This window comes from Fukomys damarensis, unplaced genomic scaffold, assembly GCF_012274545.1.
Source record: "Fukomys damarensis isolate Sample0158 unplaced genomic scaffold, DMR_v1.0_HiC HiC_scaffold_17, whole genome shotgun sequence".
In the NCBI taxonomy this organism is placed as follows: Eukaryota; Metazoa; Chordata; class Mammalia; order Rodentia; family Bathyergidae; genus Fukomys; species Fukomys damarensis.
Window position 1 is genome coordinate 8,570,150 of NW_022900929.1, and position 22,435 is coordinate 8,592,584.

Genomic DNA, 22,435 nt, shown 5'->3' on the forward strand with positions numbered 1-22,435 from the left:
TAGCTTATCTTCCAGCAAGTTTAGTGTTTCTGTTTTAATATTTAGATCTTTAATTCACTTGGATTTTAGTTTAGTGCATGGTGAAAGATAGAGGTCTAGTTTTAATCTCTGGCAGGGTGAAATACAGTTTTTCCAGCACCGTTTATTAAAGAGGCTGTCTTTCCTCCAATGAGGATGGTTGGCTCCTTTGTCAAGGATGAGGTAGGAGTGCAAACCACATCTCCTGCTCCCAGTGCACAGTGCACAGTGCACAGTGCACAGTTGATGATAACAGCACTGACTGACACTGACCAGTTTCTGACTCTGGACCTCTCCAGTCTTATTTCTCTTTCTTGACCCGCACATACTCTCACATTGAGTGAGACCTGACCACCAGCCCTACAACTTTATCCCCATGCTGGGGGACAAGAACTAACAGTGACCTAACTGGGCACAGAAATGACTGTGAACCACATAAATATCAACCTAAACTACCATAGATTAGATTTCACCCTCCCCGCAAGGCCCATGTAGTACAGGATGGATCCCAGCCTATGGCCCTACAGGCAGGTGATGGACCTTTAAAAGGCAGGGCCTAGTGGGAGGAAGTGAGGTCATTGGAGGTGTGTCTTTGAAGGAAATAGTGGAACTCCACTCCCGCCTCTCTCTTTTTGCTTCCTGTAATATGAAGAGGCTTCCTCTGCCACATGCTTTTGCTGCCATGATGTCTTATGCCACCATAGGCTTCAAACAACAGGGCCAAGTGATGACAGGCTAAAACTTCTAAATCTGTGAGCCAAAACAAACCTTTCTTTGTAATAGAAAGCCTTTCTTTGGTAATAGAAAGCTGTCCAACACATAAACTTAAACTGCATGTATTGGTCAGTTTTCTATTACTATAGGAAATATCCAAGCAAATCAACTTAAAAAGAAGAAGGGTTTATTTTGGAGATTCCAATACATGAGTGATTGGCTCCGTTGCTCCGGGCCTGGCAGGTGCGTGTGGTGGAGGAGGCCCACTCGCCTCATGGCTGAGTACAAAAGAGAGGAGGAAGCTGGCTGGGGACCTGCAATTCCCATTGAGGGCACAGCCCAGCAACCTCAAACCTCCTCCCAGGCCCCTCAAAATTCTCACCTCCTCCCAATAACATGAAGCAGAAGACCAAGCCTTTAATACATGCAGCTTTTTAAGACCCAGAATATTCTTATACAATGTAAATGCCATGCAAATAGTGGTTGTACTGTATTGTTTAGGAAATGATGACCCATATGGCTGTATGTGTTCAGTATGGGCGAGGTTTTTTCAAATATTTTTGAACTGCAGCTGTTTGAATTCACAGGTGCAGACAGGTGATAAAGAGGGTTGATTCAACTACAAAAGGCAGTGGGTCTTTAACAGCTAACTTCCAAAGGGAATTTGAAGGTGGGCATATTGGGCCGTGCCTGTAATCCCAGCACTTGGGAAGATGAGGCAGGAGGATTGAGAGTTTGAGTCCAGCCTGGGATACGTAGTGAAGCTCTCTCAAAAACAAACAAACAAAAAAAAAACACCAAAAAAACAAACAAAACAAAAAACAAACACAAAAACAAATCAAAACAACAGCCAAAGGATATATGATAGAGGTCTATCCATGGTGACAACAATCCTGAAAATTTACAGTTTCACCAATTATGATTTATATAAAAGAAAGAAAGAAAGAAAGTTGAAAGAAAGGCTTTTAAACTATCAATAAGAAGCAACAAATTTTATTTTTTAATTCTTTCTACAGGCAATGATATCACTAAATCATTGTTGTAAGGAAGAAGCAATCAGATTATGCAGGTAAAGAATGCAAGAAAAACTTTTAAAGAAAAAAATGTTCATTTCTATGGACTTTGCAGGCTTATGTACTTGATGACTTTTAAAGGTTTGTAATTGGTTATGCTTCTTTTCTCCTTGTAAATAACTACTCAAGTTTGTACCTAATTTTTTTATTTATGGTTTTGTATTCTTTTTTGAAAGTGGATGCGTGGAACCTGGGCTGTCCCTGCTTGTGAGGGTCCTTGGCAGTCCTCCTATGCAGTGTCCCAGCTTGCCTAGCCATGCTGAAGCCTCCCTCACCAGAGTGTATGTGTCTGTCTGTCTGTCTGTCTCTGTGGCATCTGTGTTTTTAGAAGCTCCTTTAGCAACAAATAACTGTCTAAGGGCACAGATATGCCCTTGACTGGAAGGTCCTCAAAGTCCCCTATTAAAGGTTATTTCAGGTGCAGCTGGCCGGAAGCATAAAGCATCACATTGCCATTCTGCTGTGCTCTGAATCAAAAGTGGGGTGCTTTGCAAAAATTCTAGGAAAGGATCCCATGGACCCTGATGGCAGCCTCCAGGGTGGGCCGTGGAGTGCATTTGTCCAGGTTTATGCTGCCCAGGAGAGCTACTCAGTGCCCCCCTTGGTCTCCAAACACTTGCTCAATCTGGGAATTGAATGGATTCTCCTTTCCCAGGACCTGGGGCCATTGGAGCTGCACCTTCTTCCAGAAAAGGTCTGCTAACAGCAATGAAGCCACCTGCAAGAGACAGCCCAATGGGCAAAGAAAAGGGAATTACCGAGAGTGAACACTTGTCCGGCAACACTTGATGAAACAGCTGGACTCTAGCATTGTCTCTGTGAGCCCTAACTCATGTCTCCGTGATTCCCTTCCCTTGATACCAGGCAGGGGTTGGGGGACCTGTCACTCTGTCCTAACCAATATAAGTGATGGGGAACGGATGTCACTTTAGCCATTCTGCCACATTAGGGGGGACATGGCCTCGTCAGCTGGAGACTTCTTGCTGGGCTGATGGGAAGCCCTATGTCCCCGTGCTGAGGGTGACTTCCCACTGACATCAAGCAACAAGCTGGGACTTTAGCCTCAAGGGAATGAATCTGTCCACCTCCCAAGTGAGTCTGAACTCAGTTATTCCCCAGTGAAGTCTCTGGATGAGCCACTTTGAGTTTGGTTTTGTGAGATTTAATGAAGCTCTGACGCACAGAAATGGCAAGAGGATCAATGTGCATTATTTTCAGCTGCTAAATCTGCAAAAAGTTTTTGCTTGGGATTAAATAACACACACACTTTCTTAGGAATCTTCTGCATCATCTATGGACAGCTGCCCTCAGCTGCAGCTGGGGAATTTGGGGAAGATGTGACGAACCCTTCCCTCGAGGAACTTGTACACCTGCCCAATGAGGCCCCCGGACCCCAGGGTGTAGGCAGCAGGTCCTCTCAGATACCGAACTTTGAAGGAGTTGGTGAGGGATGAGGTAGGATAGGCGCTGCTGGGGGTCCCTGGAGGCAGTGTGATCCAGGATGTCAGCGGGACCCAGTCTTGGCTGCCTGCTCCTCACGACGCCCTGTGCTGAGGAGGCTCATTCTCTGCACAAGACACCCCCATTCAGCACACGCCTGGCCTGGCCCCCAGTGGCTGCGTCTCAGCAGTGGTTTTTAATACCCGACTATGAGAGGAATGAGATTGCTGAAGGCCTCGGATGGGGATGCTTTGTTGGGGACAGGTGTCCCCGACTTATTCTAAAGCACAAGGACCCTGTCTCTGGGGGGCTCACAGTGCCCCATTCTGGTCAGCAGTGTTGTCTGATTTCTGTGGCCCCCTCACACTCCCTGGTCCCTCTCATTTGTACAACAAGTGGGCTGGGGGCAATGATCTGAAGTCTGTCATCAGGTGCCATGTTTTAGTAGTTAGAAAAAAATGACAACTGATTGGTTCACTGAATGCAAATATCCCCAGTGTTTTGATGTGTTCCTGAGCTTTCTGAAGCTCTGAAATTCCATCCGACCAAACATACGATCCTGGTCACTTTCACACCGTATCTAACACTCCCATCCCTACACACACACACACACACACACACACACGCACACACACACTCTTCTTTGTACAGGACTTCAGAGTGGGAGCAAGTCTGAGGCTGCCTGTCACACTGGGCCCTTTCCTAGGAAAGGCTGGCTCCTCTGCCACGCGGAGTCATTGATGTCTTTGTAGACAGAGGCCTAGTCTTGGAGCAGTTTTTCCTGACGTTTCTCGACAAAAGAGGCTGCCACCAGGTCTGTGGAAAATTACTGGCTCTTTTTTCTTTGCATTCAAGTCGATAAACCTAAGCTGTCTTCCTAGTAATTACGCAGTTCCCAAGGCATCTGTGGGCATTTACTTCCCTATCTATGGTAATGAGGAGAGAGGGGCGAGGGTCAGGGGAGGGAAGGAATATGCAGGAGCTTGAGCTTCTGGTAACTGTTTTGAAAGCAATTAGTTGGCTGTCACTCTAACTGAGATAAAAATATTTATGAGCGGGCGCTGCTAAAATACTGGGTCTAACATGAGAGTGGCAAGGTTGTTGCTAGACCAGCAACTTAGGATCCAGTGATCCGCTAAAATCATTTATTCACTTATTTGCTTCACTCAGATTTGCTGGGCACCTCTGGGGACTCCTTGTATGACCTGTCTCTTGTCCCCCCTCCTGTGGGACACCACATGGGGCGAGGCATAGCTCCCCTTACACCCCAGGGTTTCTTGAACACAGATTCTTTTGTGCTTCTTTATCCAGAGTTTAACGTACAAAAGCAGCACCTGGTCATTCTAGGAACACTGAAGGAGAAAATTAAGCAAAGGGAGGCAAACCGACTTAGAGTATCTGCAATTAGAGAGGTAGGCTCTTCCAACATTGGGTATAGATTTTCTAGACACACGCACACGCACGCACATGCACACACACACACACAAAGTAGATCCCTCTGTGAGTATCGTTTTATAGCCTGTTCTTTTTGATGCATTAGGCACCAGTGATATTAACTCTTTCTCATAAACAGTTCTGTGAGTGCTGGAAGAGGCATGTAGCAGTCTAATCTGTGGTCCAGACTTGACTCTTATTTATTGTGGTCTCTATTTCCAACACGTTTCTGTGTTGACTTGTGTTACTGTGGAGGTAGATCTTTATTGTTTCTTTCCAGGCATGCTGTCCCATCAGAGAGACAGAAGCAAGCAAAGGTCTCGCACAGTTGGAAACATTAGGTGCACATCTCCCTGGCATTTGTCTGGAGGACAGGGGACAGGCACTCAACTTCACAGAGCAGGAAGACTCTGGGCTGCCTGGTTCACCTTCTGTGCTCACCCTCCTGGAAACAGGTGCGGGATGAGGCCAAGTCCTACAGGACAATGGGGAGAGGAGTCCTAGTGACTTGGGGTCTTCCAGGTCACAGCAATGGGCCCTTCCAGGCTTCTTCCTTGAGAGTTAAAAGACTGTCTCGTGCAGTGTCATGTAAACATTTCACCGTGCAGTGAAGCCAGAGCGGTTTCTGAGTCCACCCTGTCAGCTTCTTGTCATAGAGTGTGATCTTTTATTGAACTGCTCAATGCCTAGGGATTGTGCACAGCCTCTCTCCTCGTGGACACTGCTGGGAATCTGAGATGGATAGATGTACTGGAGTTGGGTTTCTTGAATGAAATCTGTGTGACAAGAACTTGCCTTCTTGTCCTCGCTGCTTGGTCCCTTGATTGTTTTATTTTTTAAAAAGTATAATTAGCTCAAGAGTCCTGAAAGTTGTTTTTATCTTCCTTTTCCTTCCAGAGCAAACTCTTCAATGTCTACTTTTTCTTTTTACTGGGATTAGGGCAGAATCACCATCATCTTTCATAGCTCAACACCTGCAGGAGATGACCATTTTCCTTTTAACCTGCTGCTGCTCTATCCATTTGGCATTAAGGACAAGCTTGTAGGACAGGGTTGGCGGTGTGCTTCTGCCTCACTGAACACGATTATTACAGGGCTCCTCTACCAACCTACTGGGTAGACCCTGAAGGCAGGGCTAGCTCCCATCTAACCCCAACACATCAGAATGTGTGCTATAGTTTGGGCCCCACCACTTCCAACGCTCATTGTGTACTTACAGGGATGACGAGAGGCCAACATTGGTGGCTTTCATTGGATTTACTGAGCCAACTCAGCAGATGGGCCCATTTTGGCCAAGGAGATTTAAGAAAAGAAATGAGAATCAAGGATTCTGCAAAGCTCAAGCACCTCTCCCTGAGGTTTGGATAAAGCGTCTGAGTAATAAGGAGCCTATTTCACTGGCTTGATGGGCTCTGTGCTATTGCAGGGCCTCGATTGGCTGCACAGAGGCCAGATGGCCGCGACTTCTGGCTAGTGCCATCCTCCCTTTAGGTGAGACCATGTCAGACAGAGTGTGGTGGCTCAGTAGGCCAGAATTCTTACCAGTGCTGACACAATGCAGTCAGTGATCCTTGGTCCACAGGGACTGTCTTGCTCTTCTTTGAAATTCCCATAGTAAGGGTGTCAAAGCAGGATGATATAACAGACCATTGCTTTATTTAAGCTTTTGTGGGTTTTTTCAGGTTTTACTTGTAGCCTTTGACCTCCCCAGGATGGGGAGAGGGGTGGAGGGTAGAAAAGTGGTGAAGTTTCTCGGACAGGTCCATGTCAACAGCCACCACACAGCTTTCAGAATTTCTCCTCCCTTGAGAGGACAGTGTTCATATTAAGCTGCACTTTTTGGCCTAACCCCATTGTTACGCACCAGGAGTGCTTTTCTGGGTGGGACCCCAGTTCTGCAAGCAAATTCCCCCAAGGTAGTTACTCTCCACAAGTTCACAGGACACCAGGCCCCTTTGGCACCAAAGCCTTTTTGTTTGGCCGCTAGCAAGCCCAGAGCAGGTTGTGCAGGGAACTGTTTTCTCTGAACTGCTTCTCACAGTCTCCGAAGTGTAGAACGAAGTCAGGAATCCAGCTGTAATTTCTACCTCCTTTGCCCTCCCCCCTGATTTTCGCTTCATTTTGATTCAGTTTTTCTGTCTTTTATGTAGGTACATTGCCTCATACCATTTCTGGAGTAAAACAGGATCAAAGCAAACACATCAATGTGTTAAAAAAAAAGAAATAACCACACAGGCGGCCCGCGGCAGCCTCTGTGATGTGCTCACCTCGTTGGGGTGGAATCCATCCACAGGCTCAATGAGCTGCCAGGGCTGCCCACCTCGTCTCCACCACTCTTCTATGACTGCGGCACATACAGAAGGGAGGTGTTACACATGCAGGCATAGGCACAGCCCATCGCCAGGCAAGGACCATGCGAGGCGTCACCGGCATTGTCCCTGTCTCCCAGGACCCTGAAATCAGCCTTATGGCCACCTCTGAGGTGTTGTCTAGGGCTCGGATCTTTCTGGACCGAAAATATCCTATGGTGTGATGCATTTTCACTTTCTATCTTTCATTTTGTTTGTTTGTTTTGTGACAAGGTTTCATTATGTATCCCAGGCTGGCCTCAAAATCATAATCCTCCTGCCTCAGCCTCCCAAGTGTTGGGATTACAGGAATGTGCCACCATGCCTGGCTCTATTTCCCTTTTCTAACTCAGAAAGAGAATGCATGACAGCACTAGATGAATGTAGTTTGTGTAGCAGGGAGAGGAGAAGGAAAATTACGCTCTAACACATTTCAGTCCCTCTCGTTTCTCTGAGTCCTGGTCGCACAATTCTGCAGGAGGTTAAATCTTAGCATTTTGTTAACATTTTCTCTCCTGGACTGCCACAGGCAGACACTGCCTGCCTGCGTCAAATGATCACCTTGAGCCACCGGGCAGCATGTCATAATACAGTTGCATAAAATTGTCTCACCATTGCATTTAGAGAGCATGGCTGAAGGGGAAATGGGAACCCCAATGGGACACAAAGCAATAAAACTGCCCTTCAACAGGGACAGTCACACCAAGGCAACGATGCAGTGAACTCCACGGTGCGGTACCCACGCTGGTGAGGGCTCCCCAGGGAAATGCCATGTGCCCTGGGCAGCCCCAGCAGACACTCAGAGATGTCTGTTCCCTGCTTGGCTCCTGTCCTGCTGTCCTGGTGTTCATTGAGCACAGGAAGCACAGCTGAGAGACTTGCAGTTCTTTTCTTGCCCCAGAAAATGAAAGAGAGGCCAGAGGTTGCCGCTTTTCTCTCCTCCCCATCTTGCCCAGGGAGGGTGGAGGTGCTATGGGGCCTCTGATTGTACAAGGGAAGCCTGATTTTTGCGAATGAGAAGGGTACTGAAAGATGGAGGGAGAGGAAGGGGAAGTAAAAAGAATTAAGATGTGTTATGCACATGTACCAACTCCCCATGATGAGTGTAATCATTACATGCTTCAAAATACATACTAATGAAAAATAAAAATGACGAAAAATAGGAGACTCCAGGGAGATTGTCTTGCTCTTTCTGCCACATGGGAATGCATGAAGTTGGCAGTCTGCAGCTTCAAAGAGGACCCTATGCACACCCGATCATGCTGGATCCTAGTCTTCTGTCAGATTGGTAAGAAATCCAACTCTGTTTAGAAGGCACTCAGCTTTTAGTGTTTAATTATAGGAGCCGGAGCTGCCTAAGGCAGATATAGAGAAATTCCCAAGCAAGGCTGAAAAGACCAAGCAGTGGGAAAGGAACCCCATCCAGACCTCAGACAGAGCCTGAAGGGAGGGGGCAGAGTTGGGTGGTGAAGGACAAGGCGAGGTCACCTGTTTGCGTGACACACAGCAAGCTGTGACTTACCCGGACCCCCTGATGTCCTCTGGTCCTGTTGGGGAGGAAGCCTTACACAGACTTTATAACTTTCTGTGTTTCTAGAGAAGGTTAAAGGATAAATTCCCTCAATACCTAAGGCTTCTGTGGCCAAGGGAAAAGGATTAGGGTGACCAGGAGATCTTGAAACCCCAGAGGATAAAGCAGATTTGAGCTTCTTGAGGAAATGCAAGGAAGCCAAGACTGTGTTCCATGGAGAACTGTTTACTAATAGCTCCATGTTGGAAAAGGCTGACTCGATTCTATGTGAGTTTCCTTGCACATGGTTCATTTTTGGCACCTGGGCTGGAAGTTATTCTAGGCTATCTTCATTTTGATATAAATTGTATGTCACAAACTACAAACTAAAAACTTGGCCCTTAGATATGTTGGCAGTGATCCTCATGGGGCCGACAGAGGACAATCCTGTGTGTTTCCTCCTAATCAGGATGAGTGAGTTCTTTCAAAGGGAGAAGGTATGGTCATTCCTTCCTATGCCCTTTGGAGGTTTGGACAGTTCCGTAATGGTGGGTGTTATGAGAAGAGAACACGAGAACAAAAGCATAAAGAAAAGAGGGGATATACATTTGCTAAGTTAAATTCTTATTGTTGTTATGCTTGTTATTATTTTTGAAGTACCAGGGGTTAAACCCAGGACCTTTGCCTTAAGCTACATCCCCAGCCCTTAAAAACACATTTTAAAAAAAAATTTTGAGAGAGTGTTTTACTAAATCACTAAGCTGCTCAAGCTTAACTCAAACATTTGACCCTCTTGCCTCAGCCTCGTTACAGACATGCACAGCCATATTGGCTTATCTGCCACATTTTTGCCTTGCAACAGGGATATGAGCTGGGATGAGGGCCAGTGGTGGAGGGCCATTTTTTATTATCACCAGACTCTGGTAATTAAAAGCGATATATCGATGATAACATACACCTCCTTCCCAGGAAACTTATTCCTCCCTACCCAGCCCTATCTCTCTCCTGATTAGTAGACCAAGGGAGTCCAGCCTGTAGAAGAACCGTCTTCCTCCATAAAATAATACAATAGGTATTAAAAGAAAAAGCCACAAGATTTCCAAATCCTCAGTCAGTCTCTTCACTGAGCAAAACATCATTTTCTCATATGATCATTGTGTCTTGAGGGCACTGGTTACTGTATAGGAGCAGACATCGGGATTGTAAAATGTAAAGGTAGTCCAGTCACTCACAGAAAAGGGTGTAAGTGTTTATCTGTACCTTCACTATTAATAAACAGAATGATCCTTTTTAAAAAACTGAAGGATGAAGCTCAACTCTCAGGAGCCTTTCTGTCCTCTGGTGATTCGAGAGTGGCAGCTATAATCCAGGGTACAAGATAAGCTGGTCACTTTCTCTCCTACCTGTGACCATCGTTTTCAACAGGGCAAGAAATTTCCGTTTGCTCCTCATAAGACCAGAGTTAAATTTCTGTAATAGTCTCAGACCATCTGTGGGGATTCAGGGCATAATGTATTTTCTTGATCTGTGAAGTCAGAGAAATCCTACTAATCAGTGTTTCAAAGGTGTGATGGAAATGGCGGAGGAAGAGTCAGCAGGCACTTGGTAGCTCTTTGAAGCATAGCAATACTAGCATGGATTCTAAAGAGAATCTGGCAGTGTGGTTGGCAGCGCTAAGTCAATTGCAGTCTTTGCAAAAATGCTACCTGGGAGGCCAGAATGAGGACCGTCCCAATCAAGTTGTGTGGTTGGCTGAGGGCTGCTGGAGGGATATTTAACCTGTCAGTGGGAAAACACCCTTGGCAGTGAAAGGACATTTTTCTCTCCTGTGCAGGGAGGAGCAGGGTAGACAGAAGAGATGCTTGAGCAGGCTGGGAGGTCAACCACAGTGATGGACTGAGCAGCAAAGGACCCCTCCATCAACTCGGGACAAGGCTAAAATTTTAAGTTAAGTGTGTTGTAACTTGGGCCTAAGTCAAAGACATTACAACAGTTTCTGAAAATCAGATAAAAGTTCTAGCTATTTCCGCAGTAGACATTGTAGCATCTAGCCATTAGATGGAGGCCAATGTATCAGATGTTCATTAGGCAGGGCCCAGGGCACTTTCCTTCTGTCTCCACTCTTGCTTTCACTGTGTCCACATGTCATCCCAAGTGTGTGCCCTCTGACTTCATGTGGGAAGACCAGGAAGATACTGGATCAAAGCCTGATCTTCATACTTCCTTCCTTTCCCTTTCCTTCCCTTCCTGCTCCCCCCACCCTGCCCCCTTCCTTCCTTCCTTTCTGTGATACTAGGGATTGAACCCAGGAGCTTTGCACTGAAGCACATTCCCTGCTCTTTAAAAAATGTTTTTTTGAATTTTGAGACAGAGTCTCACTAAGTTACTTAGTTTCCCAGGCTGGGCTCGAATTTACAATCCTCCTGTTTCAGCTTCTCAGAGTGATGGGATTATAGGTGTGTGCCATCAAGCCTAGCCATGCTGATTCTTTTTTTTGATACTGGGGATCGAACTCAGGACCTTGCACTTGCAACCATGCTGATTCTTAAGAACTAGTTAAAGCAAATGGATTGTAAAACAGGAGGTTCCTTGAAGTGTGAATGGAAATCTACAAGCAGAGGCAATACCCGTAAGGTTGCAGCCATGTTGATGTAGAAGGTCTGGTTCAGTCTAACCCAACTTTCTGCTGTTGAACTGTATTTATTATTGCTATGAAAACAAAAAAAAAGCTAACAATGGTCTGCTTTCCATCCACCATGTCACCAATAGGATGCTGGCTGGGGTTGTGTCCAGGATAAAGCTCTTCTCTCTATACTCTCCATGAAGAGAATTCTGTTTGGTTGACAATTATTTTCCCAGCACCTACACAGATCTTGGCACATGGAGGACTTAGCAAAGATCTAGTGATTGAGGAAGCCTTTAATTGTGGAGAATTGGAGAGCTCCAGTATTGAACTTCAGTGGACAGAGAGTTGACCTGTGGATGGGGTTGAAATGCAGATTGTGCTTATGTGGAGGTGGGGCCTGAGATTCTGCACTTTGAGCAGCCCAGATGGTGTTAGTTTTTCTCACCCAGAATTGCATACTGACAAGGGCGTCAGGGTACCATTCTCTTTCCTGATGGTGTACCAAGCATAGCATTTATTAGGGTGACACATATAGCATGATCATTCCAGAGATTTGTTAGGTAGATGTGGATGCCCTACATCCAGGCGTGGAAAGGAGAGGTCAGAGATACTCAGAGGGCTACTGCAGTCCCAGAGATCATAAATGTCAGAGGTGGGGGTCACTCTGGGAAATAAGGAGTCCCGTGTGAATGCTAGCCATGATTGTGGTTTTAATAACTTTATCTATATTCAAGGTTGGTGATGACCAAAGATCACTTAGTGGTGCATTGGTTTACACTGGGAATTCATGAGCCAGTCTTCAGGGTCTCATTTCAATGAGAGGTTATTTATACAATGAGAGCTTATTTATCAGGATGTCTCTCCCCATGAGAGAAATGTCCACCACATAGGCAAGAAATCTAGTTAAGGGAGATGAGTCCTGTGAAAAGATGATAGGATTGAAGTACTAGAGTGTACAATACATGGCGTGCCAGCTAATGTAATATTTGATAATTCACGTTGGCCATCTCTTCCATCCCTGATGCTGAGGCTGGGGGTGGGGGATAGAGGTGATAAACTCCGGATGAGAAATCTTTCATCCTTTGCACACACTGTAAAGCTTTTCATGAGCATTATCTCAGTTGGCAGTCAATCAACGGGGGGCTTTCCTCTGGTAGGAAAATTGCTTAGCAATGAAAATCTGGAAGATTGCAATCAGTAAATAATAATTTGCAGAGTCAAGACATAAAGGATAAATCAGTAGCTTCGGTCATCATGCTGGTTTTTGGGAGGCCACTTTTCAGTTACGGGACAGGATGTCAAAAAAGAAGCCTGTTCCCAGAAAGCTGGGGCATGCATTGTTTACCTTGCCATGGACCAATTCTTTGGTCCCTCTCTTAGAGATTATGATCAGATTTAGGTTCAGGCTCCTCTTGTGTGGGGCCTGGGAATCTTCACTACAGCTGAGTCCCTAGGTCACCCGGTGCTTCCCTATGAGACGCACTGCCATGGCATTGGTCACATCCAAGTTGTGCCCATGGGCAAGCAGGGGATTGCTGACCAGAGAGAAGACCCCAGGTCCCCAGGAACCTTCAGCCATCTGATCTTTGACAAAGGTGCCAAGAGGAAAGACTGCCTCTTTAACAAATTGTCCTGGGAAAACTAGCTATCCACATGCACAAGGTCGAGTTTAGACCCATGTCTCTCTAAACTAAAATAAAAATGGATCAAAGGCATACATATTAAAGCAGAATTACTGAATCTGATGGAAGATAAAATAGGTAAACCTTTTGAAGACATAGGCATAGGCAAATATTTTCTAAACATAGCCCCAATTCGGTGAGAAATATCATCAAGAATCAACAAATGGAATCATATCAAATTAAAAGGCTTCTGCATAGCAAAGGAAACCACCAACAGAATGAAGAGACAATGTACAGAACAGGAAAAATTTTTTTGCTAGCTACTCCTTGGACACAAGACTAACGTCTATAATATGTAATTAAAAAATATTAGACCCCTACCAAATAAGATCCAATAAGAAAGTGGGCAACTAAATGAATAGATATTTCTCAGAAGAAATACAAATGGCCAATAAATAGCAATAAATACATAAAAAAAGGTCAACATCTCAGGCCATTAGAAAAATACAAATTAGAACAACACTGAGATTCCATCTTACCACAGGAAGATTGGCCATCATTTAAAAATGAAATAATAAAAAGTGATGGTGAAGCTACGGGGAGAAAAGGAAACCTTGTGCACTTGTAGTGGGAATATAAGCTCTTGTAGGGAAATAGGTATGGAGATTGCTCAAAACACTGAAACTAGAAATTGCATTTGACCCAGCTGTTCTCCCTGTAGGTGTCTTTTTTAACAGAGTTAAAGACATCATGTTACAGTGACACATGCATTTCCACGTTTATAGCAACACAACTTGTAATAGTTAAATCTTGGAAGTGGGCTGTATCTCTATGAATAGATGAATGGATAAAAAAAAGGTGGTATTTATAAACAATGGAGTACTTCCTCTGCCTTAAAGAAGGACAAACGTGAGTCATTTGCCGGAAAATTTGTGCATCTTGAGACCATAATGTTAAGTGAAATATCAGACACACAAGCTTCAATGTTGCATGGTTTCTTTTATACAAGAAACCAAAAAACATGCATAAAGAGCGAAACAAAAGATAGATAATAGAAAGCAGGGAGATAGATCTTTTGGAAATGAGAAGAGTACCACAAGATGGAGAGAGGGGCCAGAGAAGAGAGGGGAAGAGGAAGTAAAAAGGAGTAAGCTGTGTTAGGTACTCATAGCAATTCCCCACCCACGAGGAATGTAGTCACTATGTAGGCACTGCACGTATATACTTGAAAAAACAAGGTAGGACACTCCATGCACCTGAAGTCTTCCAGCCAAATGCTCTTTCCCACTGGTCCCTGGCTTTAGAGACTCTAAAATGATGGTGGAGTAGAGAGGTGACATCACGTCCCAAAGTCCTCAGACTGTGTTCATGGTTTGTCTTTTTCTTTTCTCAGCACTGGTGCCGGGCAGGCAGGAAAAACCCTGCCCAGCCTGCTGCTTGCTGTGTGGCCCCAAATGCTGCGTAAGGTAGCTGCTGTGCCTGTCTCTGTCAAGACCTAAAACAGGTGACTTACTTTCTTCAAAGGCAAAATCCATGTAGAAAAGATCGAAGTTTGTAAACTTCTCGCTGGCTGCAATTTTTTTCAGTGTATCGGAGAGTTGTTGTGCTCTCTGCATAGAAGGAAAATGAAAAATTCCATGACACCTAGATTTGGACTTTCATGAGACAATTCAGGCAGAACAAGAAATCCGTCTTCCCCTCCTAACTCCACCTTCCTCCCTCTAAGCCGTGAGCGGAGACCAGCTCCCCACACTCCGTTCCATGCACATGTAAACAACCAGTGAACATATGAAAATGTTAACTTTCCTTAGGAATCAAATCAGAGCCATTTGAGGTAATAAGACACTACTTCTGCCCCGTGGAATTGGCAAAGAAGCTGAGAATAGTCTTGCTAATGTCGGATGTTGGCAGGAGTAGGCGAGAACATTGGTCGTTTTTGCCTTCCTAGACAGTAGTTTGGCAACGGGGACCAACCCATAAACTGGCCCTACACTTTGACCCCATGAGTTCTTATGGGAGCTTGTCCTAAGGAGAAAGGAGACAGAGATGTACTCAGAAGCATCCATCTTTGTATGTGTGGTAGTTCATCACAGTGCTGTTTATCACAGCGAAGGACTGGAAACAACCCATATATCTAACACCAAGGGTTGAAATAAATCATGGTGCACTCATATATATGCTTTATCCCTTGAAAGGGTTGTGTTATCATGATGAGATGTGTCATCTTTGGGATGCATAAAAGAGGAAGTGTGTTCTCATGCTAGGAAGGGAGAAACCAAACATACCTATCTATACAGAGAATACTGGAAGTACATATACACGTGGTGTTTTGGGCAGATTTTGTCATTTTTATGTTCTCTGTGGTTTTTTTAATTGAATATTTAAAAAAAATCAATAAATCCTTTGCAAACATTATTTGCTATCTGTAAAAGAAGTACAAAGCATTTTGCTTAAACAATGGATTCCCTTGGAGACATGAGGAGCTCCTCACTGACCTTAGCGAGGGGCAGTTGCACACAGGACTGAACTGGCTCAGCTCTCTGCATTTCTATAAGTTGCACAGTGTGTGTGTGTGTGTGTGTGTGTGTGTGTGTGTGTGTGAATGCGTGCACATGTGTGCATGCATGGGAGAGACAGAGACTGAGACATGTAGGAGAGACAGATGCAGAGAGAAGCAGTGGGAAGCGGGGTGCCCCAAATTCTCTAGGTTCTTTGAGCACCCTGGCTTGATCTTGCTGTTCACCAGCTTGGTGACCATTAGGTCACCAGAAACCCTGTCCCCAGTGAAAACTGTAACAATCAGAGATGTGATCCAGGGGCTGGGGACAGTCTTACCTCAGAGGTGAGAGTCCGGAGTGTCTTGTTGGAGGACATCCAGCCGTGGCAGGGGTTGATCTGAAGGCAGAAAAACATACTGTGGTCAAAGGACAGTGATAGGTCACAAATGTGTGTGTGTGTGTGTGTGATGTGGCCTTGGAGCAAGTCGGTGGGCTCACCTTCAGGCAGCTCAGGAAGGAGAACACCTGTGCATAGGTCACATCTTTGTTTAGCTGGCCTAGAAAACAGAGAGATCTAGTATGTCACGTGCACTCAGACATAGTGACATTTAGAGCCTTTGGAGGTGACCTAACTTTCAGGGGACTTGTCCTAACCTGCCACTCTTTCTCTTGGTTTCTTTATTTTGGAGTCAGGATCTCAGTATGCTGCCCAGGCTGACCTTGAACTCCTGGCCATAAGTGATCCTCCCACTTCAGTCTCCCAAGACTGGGATACAGATGTTGTCACCCTGTCAGGTAGTACTGTTCTTGAAGAATACTCATTCTTTACTTCTTCTGCACCCCTACAAATTCAGACCCTGATTTGGAGAGGGGTCTGAAGGAGTCGCCCATATTGCTTTTGTTCTGGGTGAGGACAGGGCCAGAGGGCTGGCCTTGTCTCAACTCCAGTGTAAAGGAATCCAAGTGTCCCATGCCTTGGTGTGGACCTGAGTGCCTTGAACGAAGCCCTTTGCAGGCAGCAGCTTGTGCCTGGGAATGGGATGCAATGCTAAGTTCCCATGGGCATGGGGAATATTCACACCAGTAGTTGATTGAATCCTTCTTTCTGAGTTTATGAAGCACCTAGGCCTGGCCCAGTTATACTGCGCTGAGGCCCTTGCAGGACAGTCCAAGCTCTAACTGTAGAGTGTTCTGCAGCCCGTGGACCTGGAGGTCTCCACACACCCCTGGGCATGGAGGCAGTGCATACCTTGCCTTCCACCTTGGTCCTGGGCTGGGGGCTTCCCAGGGTCCTATATATGACCCTAATCAGTACAAATGTCCTAACTCGTGTTTTGGTGCAGGTCACATACATCATCAGAATGAAGAGAAAAGAGACATGTGGAGGTCCATCCTGAACATCATCACAGACCCAGAATCTTCTCTTCCTGCCCTCTCCCTGCTTCCAGCTTGTCACTCCAGAGGCAGCTGCCTGTTGTGCTGTGGCTGACACATAAAACCCAGGTGCCCCTGATCTGCAGGCTGAGTGACTGCAGGCTGTGACTGTGAACATTTTTCATACACTTGAAAAGAAAATCAAAGAAGATAATCAGACAGGTCTCAGAGCACAGAGGAGATGGCAGTGAGGGGACACAGTCTTATTTTCCACTTAGGCCCCAGATTGCTTAGACTGGAAGATGGAGTCAATTTGCCCATCTCTGAAAAATACATCATCTCTGTGTGAGTGAGTGACACTGTGGGCCGGAAAGCCACAGCCTTATTGCTGCCATCAAAGTCACAGCAGCCCATCAGATCTCTCTTCTGCATCTCCACAGTGTAGACAGACCCCATGCTGCTGGTTCCTGTCCTTGAGTTCATTGCACAGCCTTGAGCCCCTCCCAAGTTCCCCCTTCTACCCACAGATGCTTCTTTCCCTCTACTTTGTTTCTTTTCTTTTGAGGCTTTCTGCAAAATGTCCCCTCCCCTTGTGTCCCTGCCTGGCTCAGCCCCGTCCAGCTGCAGTGACTGTCCCCCTCAATCTCCACTCCCCAGCTGGTCCTCCACGTGCCAGGCACATGACTCTGCCCCCACTTTGGTCTGCAGATTTCCTCTTGCCTGCCTCTGTCTGCCTGGCCTTTGCCCCAGTATCTGCCACCATCTTGTGGCATTGGAACAGGGACCTCATAATGAGTTAGGTAGCTGGGTCAGGGCCCTGGCATCCTGTTTGGCTCTGATGAATCCCCTCACCCTGAGGGATAGTCTGTCTCTCTTTACCCTGTTCAGTGGCTGGCTAGGAATTACCCTCTGGCCAACCTTCCAGAGGGACTGCAGTTTGTTCTGCATCAGGGACACTGGGAACTTAACCACTGGCTGCTCCTTGGGGGTTAAATCAGTCACAGCTTTGCTCATTCTGATCCTCTCACCCTCCTTACTGTTCCCCTGCTGAGGTCCCAGCATGTCTTTCAATGAGACCATCCTCCTCCAGACCCAGTCCAGTACCTTTCCCTTGCCCCTCTATCTCCCTTTCATTCCAGCACCAGCTCCAGGAGAATCTAATGGAAAAAGGGACAAGCTTAGTGTGAGTTGCTGGGTGTGCTGAGCAGGTGTGGTGGGTGGTAAGTGGGAGATATTCCTGGGATGCTCTTCCTCTCTGTTTCTCCTGGCTAGGCCCCAGGGAGGCCGGCTTGGGAAGCTGGCAATGGGTTGGTGCCTTAAAAGGAAAGGAAGAAGCAAAAATGACTCTCAAACTCCTTCCCTGTCTTGGTACTTACTACCAGCTAATTATTCCCTCTTTCTTTTGTACAATTCCCATTATTCCTGTTGCTTTAATGTAATTTTTCACATGGAGAAGCCCTGCTATAAGGATTTGTTCCACTTCTGTGCTGTACATGTAACAAAGTTTGCTTGTAACTGTCTAGTCAGGAAGTCATTTGAGTTGAGAGAGCAGATCAAGAATGCCCAGAGCCAGGGATGCAGACAGGGGACTGTCCCACACTGTGTAGGAAGTACCAGGGCCTGAGGAGTTACCAGGGTGTGTGCACGCGTGCCTGTGTGTGTGGTGTGAGGTAGGGGGTCTGTGGCCAGGCCCAATCGAGGCCATATGCACTCTGAAGATCAGAGGCACATTCTACTCCAGCTGGCTAGGAGCACCAGTTTGTGTCTTACTACTCTGCAAGTTCTTTCAGGCAGAACCTTTGACATTTATTTAATGCTCGGAACATAAACTGAAATCTAAGGTACCATAAAAATCTTAGTACCAACAAAGATCAGTCATATCTTCACGAACTACATTCTAAATGTATCAAAACCACCTCAATTCAGATGGGAGAAAGCCGGTAACACAAAATATAAATTACAAAGTATTTTCAGATACATTTGGTTTCAAATTTAAGAGTAACCGGGGCAAGATATTGAATTGCTTTGTGGCAGAGACCCTTCAAGGGAGCCTTACTCGCAGACTTCTTTGTAACTATCAATCCTTGACTCCTTTTCTTTTCTTTTTTAACCCTTATTTTCTCTTTCCTTCCCTTCTCTTCTCTTCCCAAGAAGATCTCACTGTGTTGCCCAGGCTAACCTCAAATTCTTGATCCTTCTTACTCAGCCTGCCCGGTAGCTGGGATCACAGACATATGTCACCACACTAGCTCTTTTTTCTTTTTTCGGTACTGTGGTATAATCCTTCGAGCAACTCCCAGAATGCCAGTGGCTCAGACCACTGTCCTTGGCATTCCGTGTTTTCACTGTCAGAATTTATATTCTGTTTTCCAGGTGAGGTGTGTTTTCTCTCCCAGTTGAGGATAAGGACTCCATTTTATGCCATCTTTATCCAAAAGCACAGGAAGGCATTTCAGACACCTTTCTAGAATGGCTGGCTTCATCATACATTATGGCTGTGAGGGCTTGGGGTTGGTCAGGATTGACTATTACCCAAAGATTTATAAAGTAGAATCCCAACATGTGGGACTTGCTACCCGGCAATTCCTCAGAAAGATGTGAACACCCACCAGGAGTCCTACTTCCTGGCAGAGACAGTGGGCTTGGCTTGTTCTAACTCTTGGTGGTAGCTGTGGCTGGAAGAGACTCACAGCATGGCCGAAGAGGAGTGGTGCTATGGTACAAAGAGCCCTGTCTCCCTGTGGTCTGGCAGGAGTGAGGCAATGGATCTGTTGCCCTTCCAGACCTTCACTCCCTGTCATTTTGGTGCTGTGACATTTCACCTCTTCTTTGCTGAGGGACCAGCTGTGTTCCACTGTCCCATGAAGGGAAGGGAGGGGACAGAGAATGTATCACTGGCCAGGGACTCTTCCCCAGCCCTCTGCCCCCAAACTCTTCCTTTACCCTTACATGGTGGCTTGGCAAGTCCTCAGGGTCCCACCACCACTTTTTTCTGGGTTCAAATACAGAAATAAATAGTCCTGCTCTCCCCCTCCTGGCACAGTGCCCTGGGCATTGGATTCCAGGGCCTGATTGTTGGTTGGGACAAGATCTATTTCACCAAACCCAGGAGCTGGTCCAGCATGGAAACCCCACTCCACGATGGGCTCCTGTCCTGTGAGAATGGAACACACAGGCTGGGTCTGTTGGGGAGCTGAAGAGACAGAGTGTATCCCCTCTGCAAGTTGCCTGGAGGAGCCTCAAGGAACTGGGGAGGCTAGGCAAACCCACCTCTCCCTCCTAATTCTTTCTAGAAAGGACCTTGATGTTCACTCAAGAAATGTATCACTTATTTCCCATGGCAACCAGGCAGAAAGGATAATTTGGGATGTGAATAATTACTTCAACATTCAGCAAATTTACATGGCCTCCACTTTTCCCCTAATTGGATTTATTTTTTTTCAAAACTAGGGCTTATATAGGACACATTTGTCCCATCTTTTCCTGGTCCCCCTTTTTGTGCTATGAAAGGGCTGAATGCAGGGCACCGTCCTATGCATTGTGGGATGTCAGCAGCTGCCGCAGACTCCACCCTCCCAGGCTTTGTATCCTGGTGTGAGACAAGGGTGGGGTGGCCTTTGTCTCTCTGAGAACCTGTGCCTAGAGAACCTGCAGAAGTGGATGCTGACTTTCTCAACCACTTTTCCTCTTCTCTCTGCCTTTCCAAGTGGCATGGAGTCCTTATTATTGATTACTCTTAAGTCAGGCAGTCGTATGGCATCTTGGGAAGGATTTGTGGACACAGGCTCAGCAGGGCATATGGAAAGAGAATGGGATTTGAAATGAGAAAAGAACCCAAAGTCACATCAGAAGTCCCTCTTGGTGTGAAGGAGTAAATTGGAGCACATTTCTCTGCCCCTCAACTTGCCTTCCTTAGGGATTTATTAGCATGGGAAATATTTAGCAGTTTAGCAGTTAGGAATTCGTAATTTCATTAGGGACTCTACCGCGGGGATGAAAGTGTTTATGCTTGAGACAAAGAGACATTCTCAGTGTACACGGTTGAGCTCTGAGCCCACAGGGAGTTGGCTGAGGTTCTCCCCTGTGTTATCTCATGGGGTCGTGGTCACGGGGTGTGAACAGGAGGAATACGCTCTCCTAGCAAGGTGGGACAGGGTCTGCTTCAGTAATGATATTTGTGATACCTTTTGGAAAGTGGAGCAGATGCAGACTTACTCCTCAGCAAGGGAGTGAGTCTGAATGCAGATCTCTACTGTGTCCCCCCAGGAAAGAGTAGAAGCCAGTTAAAGGACACCTGCAGTCCTCGAGAATTGGGTAGTGTTTCCTCAGGGAGGAGTCTGGGAGGTGGGCTTAGCCCGGGTAGGATTGGGTCAGCTTTCATAGCATGCTTGCCTGCTTTGTCTTCCTCCTGGGTCACCTGTCACCCTTTGGAGTAGTTTCCACTGTAATCTAAGTCTAGGCAGGGATTTGGACAGTTGTGTTCATGGCTGGTTATCCAGTACCCAGAGCACTGCCCAACACATAGTGGGCCCTTAGTAATTTTGAAGGGAGGCTCTCTGGAATAGAGAAAGCAGTACCCTGCACACCCAGCTTTCCCACAATGAGCTAGCCATGCAAGCTCAGCTTGACAAACTACCTTACCTGTCTGAGCCCTAGTATTTTAGTTAGTGAAAACTCTGATCTCACACGGTTGCTTTAAGGATTGGCATAGTGGCTCTTCTTAAGACAAGCAGCTACCCTTTTTACATTCTTTGCACACTATCTGGAGGATCAGAGCTCTTGTTAGAAAGCTTCTGAGGGAACTTTAAAGCCAGAGTATAGATGCAGGGAACCATCTGCCCTTAGGACTGGTTCTGTAGAGTTCTAACTGACCACCAGGAGGCCCTCACACTGAGATGCACCCATTCTCTTGATTTAAGCTCCAGTCTTTCCATTTGTCCTAATTCTTCATGAGTTACTTGTATCCTTTCTGGCTCTGGACTGGGTTCTGCCCATGTGTGCCTGGGGAATGCCCTCAGGATTGTACCTAGGCACTCTTCCCTCAATGCTCTGACTCTTGTTCTGTGATGAGCCTTGGGCAGATCCTAGAAGGTCTTTGCATACATGCAACCATATACACATGGACATTGATAAAGTATCTGCCAGTGGATACCCAGAGGATGATATCTGTCATGCAAATTCTCCCAGAGAAAGGTTCCATTCGGCAAGCCATGTAAAACCACGTGGCTGCCCTCAGGCAGGTGGGAATCGAGGTGCTTCAAGGTCTGCATAACATTGGAGTAGAGTTGCTCTGGAGTGGTCATTTCCGGGACCGGGTCAGCCCTCCTATGGGAGAAGGAACAGACCATGTCTCAGTTGATTCTAAGGATCGAGGATACATATAAATACAAGATACAGCACACACGGGCACGTGTACACACTCATACACACACGTATCCACACACACATACTGTGGTGGTTATGGGTACTATTTTATAAAATCTTCCTGGTTTTCTGGCCCATGATCAAATTGTACTTCCTGCTTCCCTTGTGGTTGGGTGGACCATGTGACTGTTTGGGCTGTGAGTTGTGAGCAGAACTGAGATGGGTCAGGTCTGGTGGTGTGAGAGTCCCTAAAAGGTTCTTTTTTTTTTTCTTTCTTTTTCTATGAGCAGTGTTCCAGATAGCTGTTCCACCCTGAGGGCTGGATCCAGTCCCTTTGTGATACCTGATAGACGTGTAGCTAGGGTGGGAAGGAAGTGCTTGATACTTTATGCTTCTAAGATTTAGGGGCTGTTG

At 46.2% G+C, this 22,435-nt stretch overlaps 1 protein-coding gene across 1 annotated transcript in view; it reads right to left on the bottom strand.

Annotated features, from left to right (window-relative positions):
- Positions 1–1,772: 1,772 nt before the first annotated feature.
- Aoah (acyloxyacyl hydrolase) overlaps positions 1,773–22,435 on the bottom strand; it is a 201,426-nt gene continuing 180,763 nt past the window's right edge. The window contains exons 17-22 of the mRNA XM_033764834.1: positions 21,810–21,982; positions 15,782–15,840; positions 15,621–15,680; positions 14,299–14,395; positions 6,947–7,023; positions 1,773–2,523 (exon numbers count right to left, since the gene is read on the bottom strand). Of these exons, the coding sequence (XP_033620725.1) occupies positions 2,395–2,523; positions 6,947–7,023; positions 14,299–14,395; positions 15,621–15,680; positions 15,782–15,840; positions 21,810–21,982 (595 nt within the window). The 3' untranslated portion in view covers positions 1,773–2,394. The remainder of the gene's footprint in view (positions 2,524–6,946; positions 7,024–14,298; positions 14,396–15,620; positions 15,681–15,781; positions 15,841–21,809; positions 21,983–22,435) is intronic.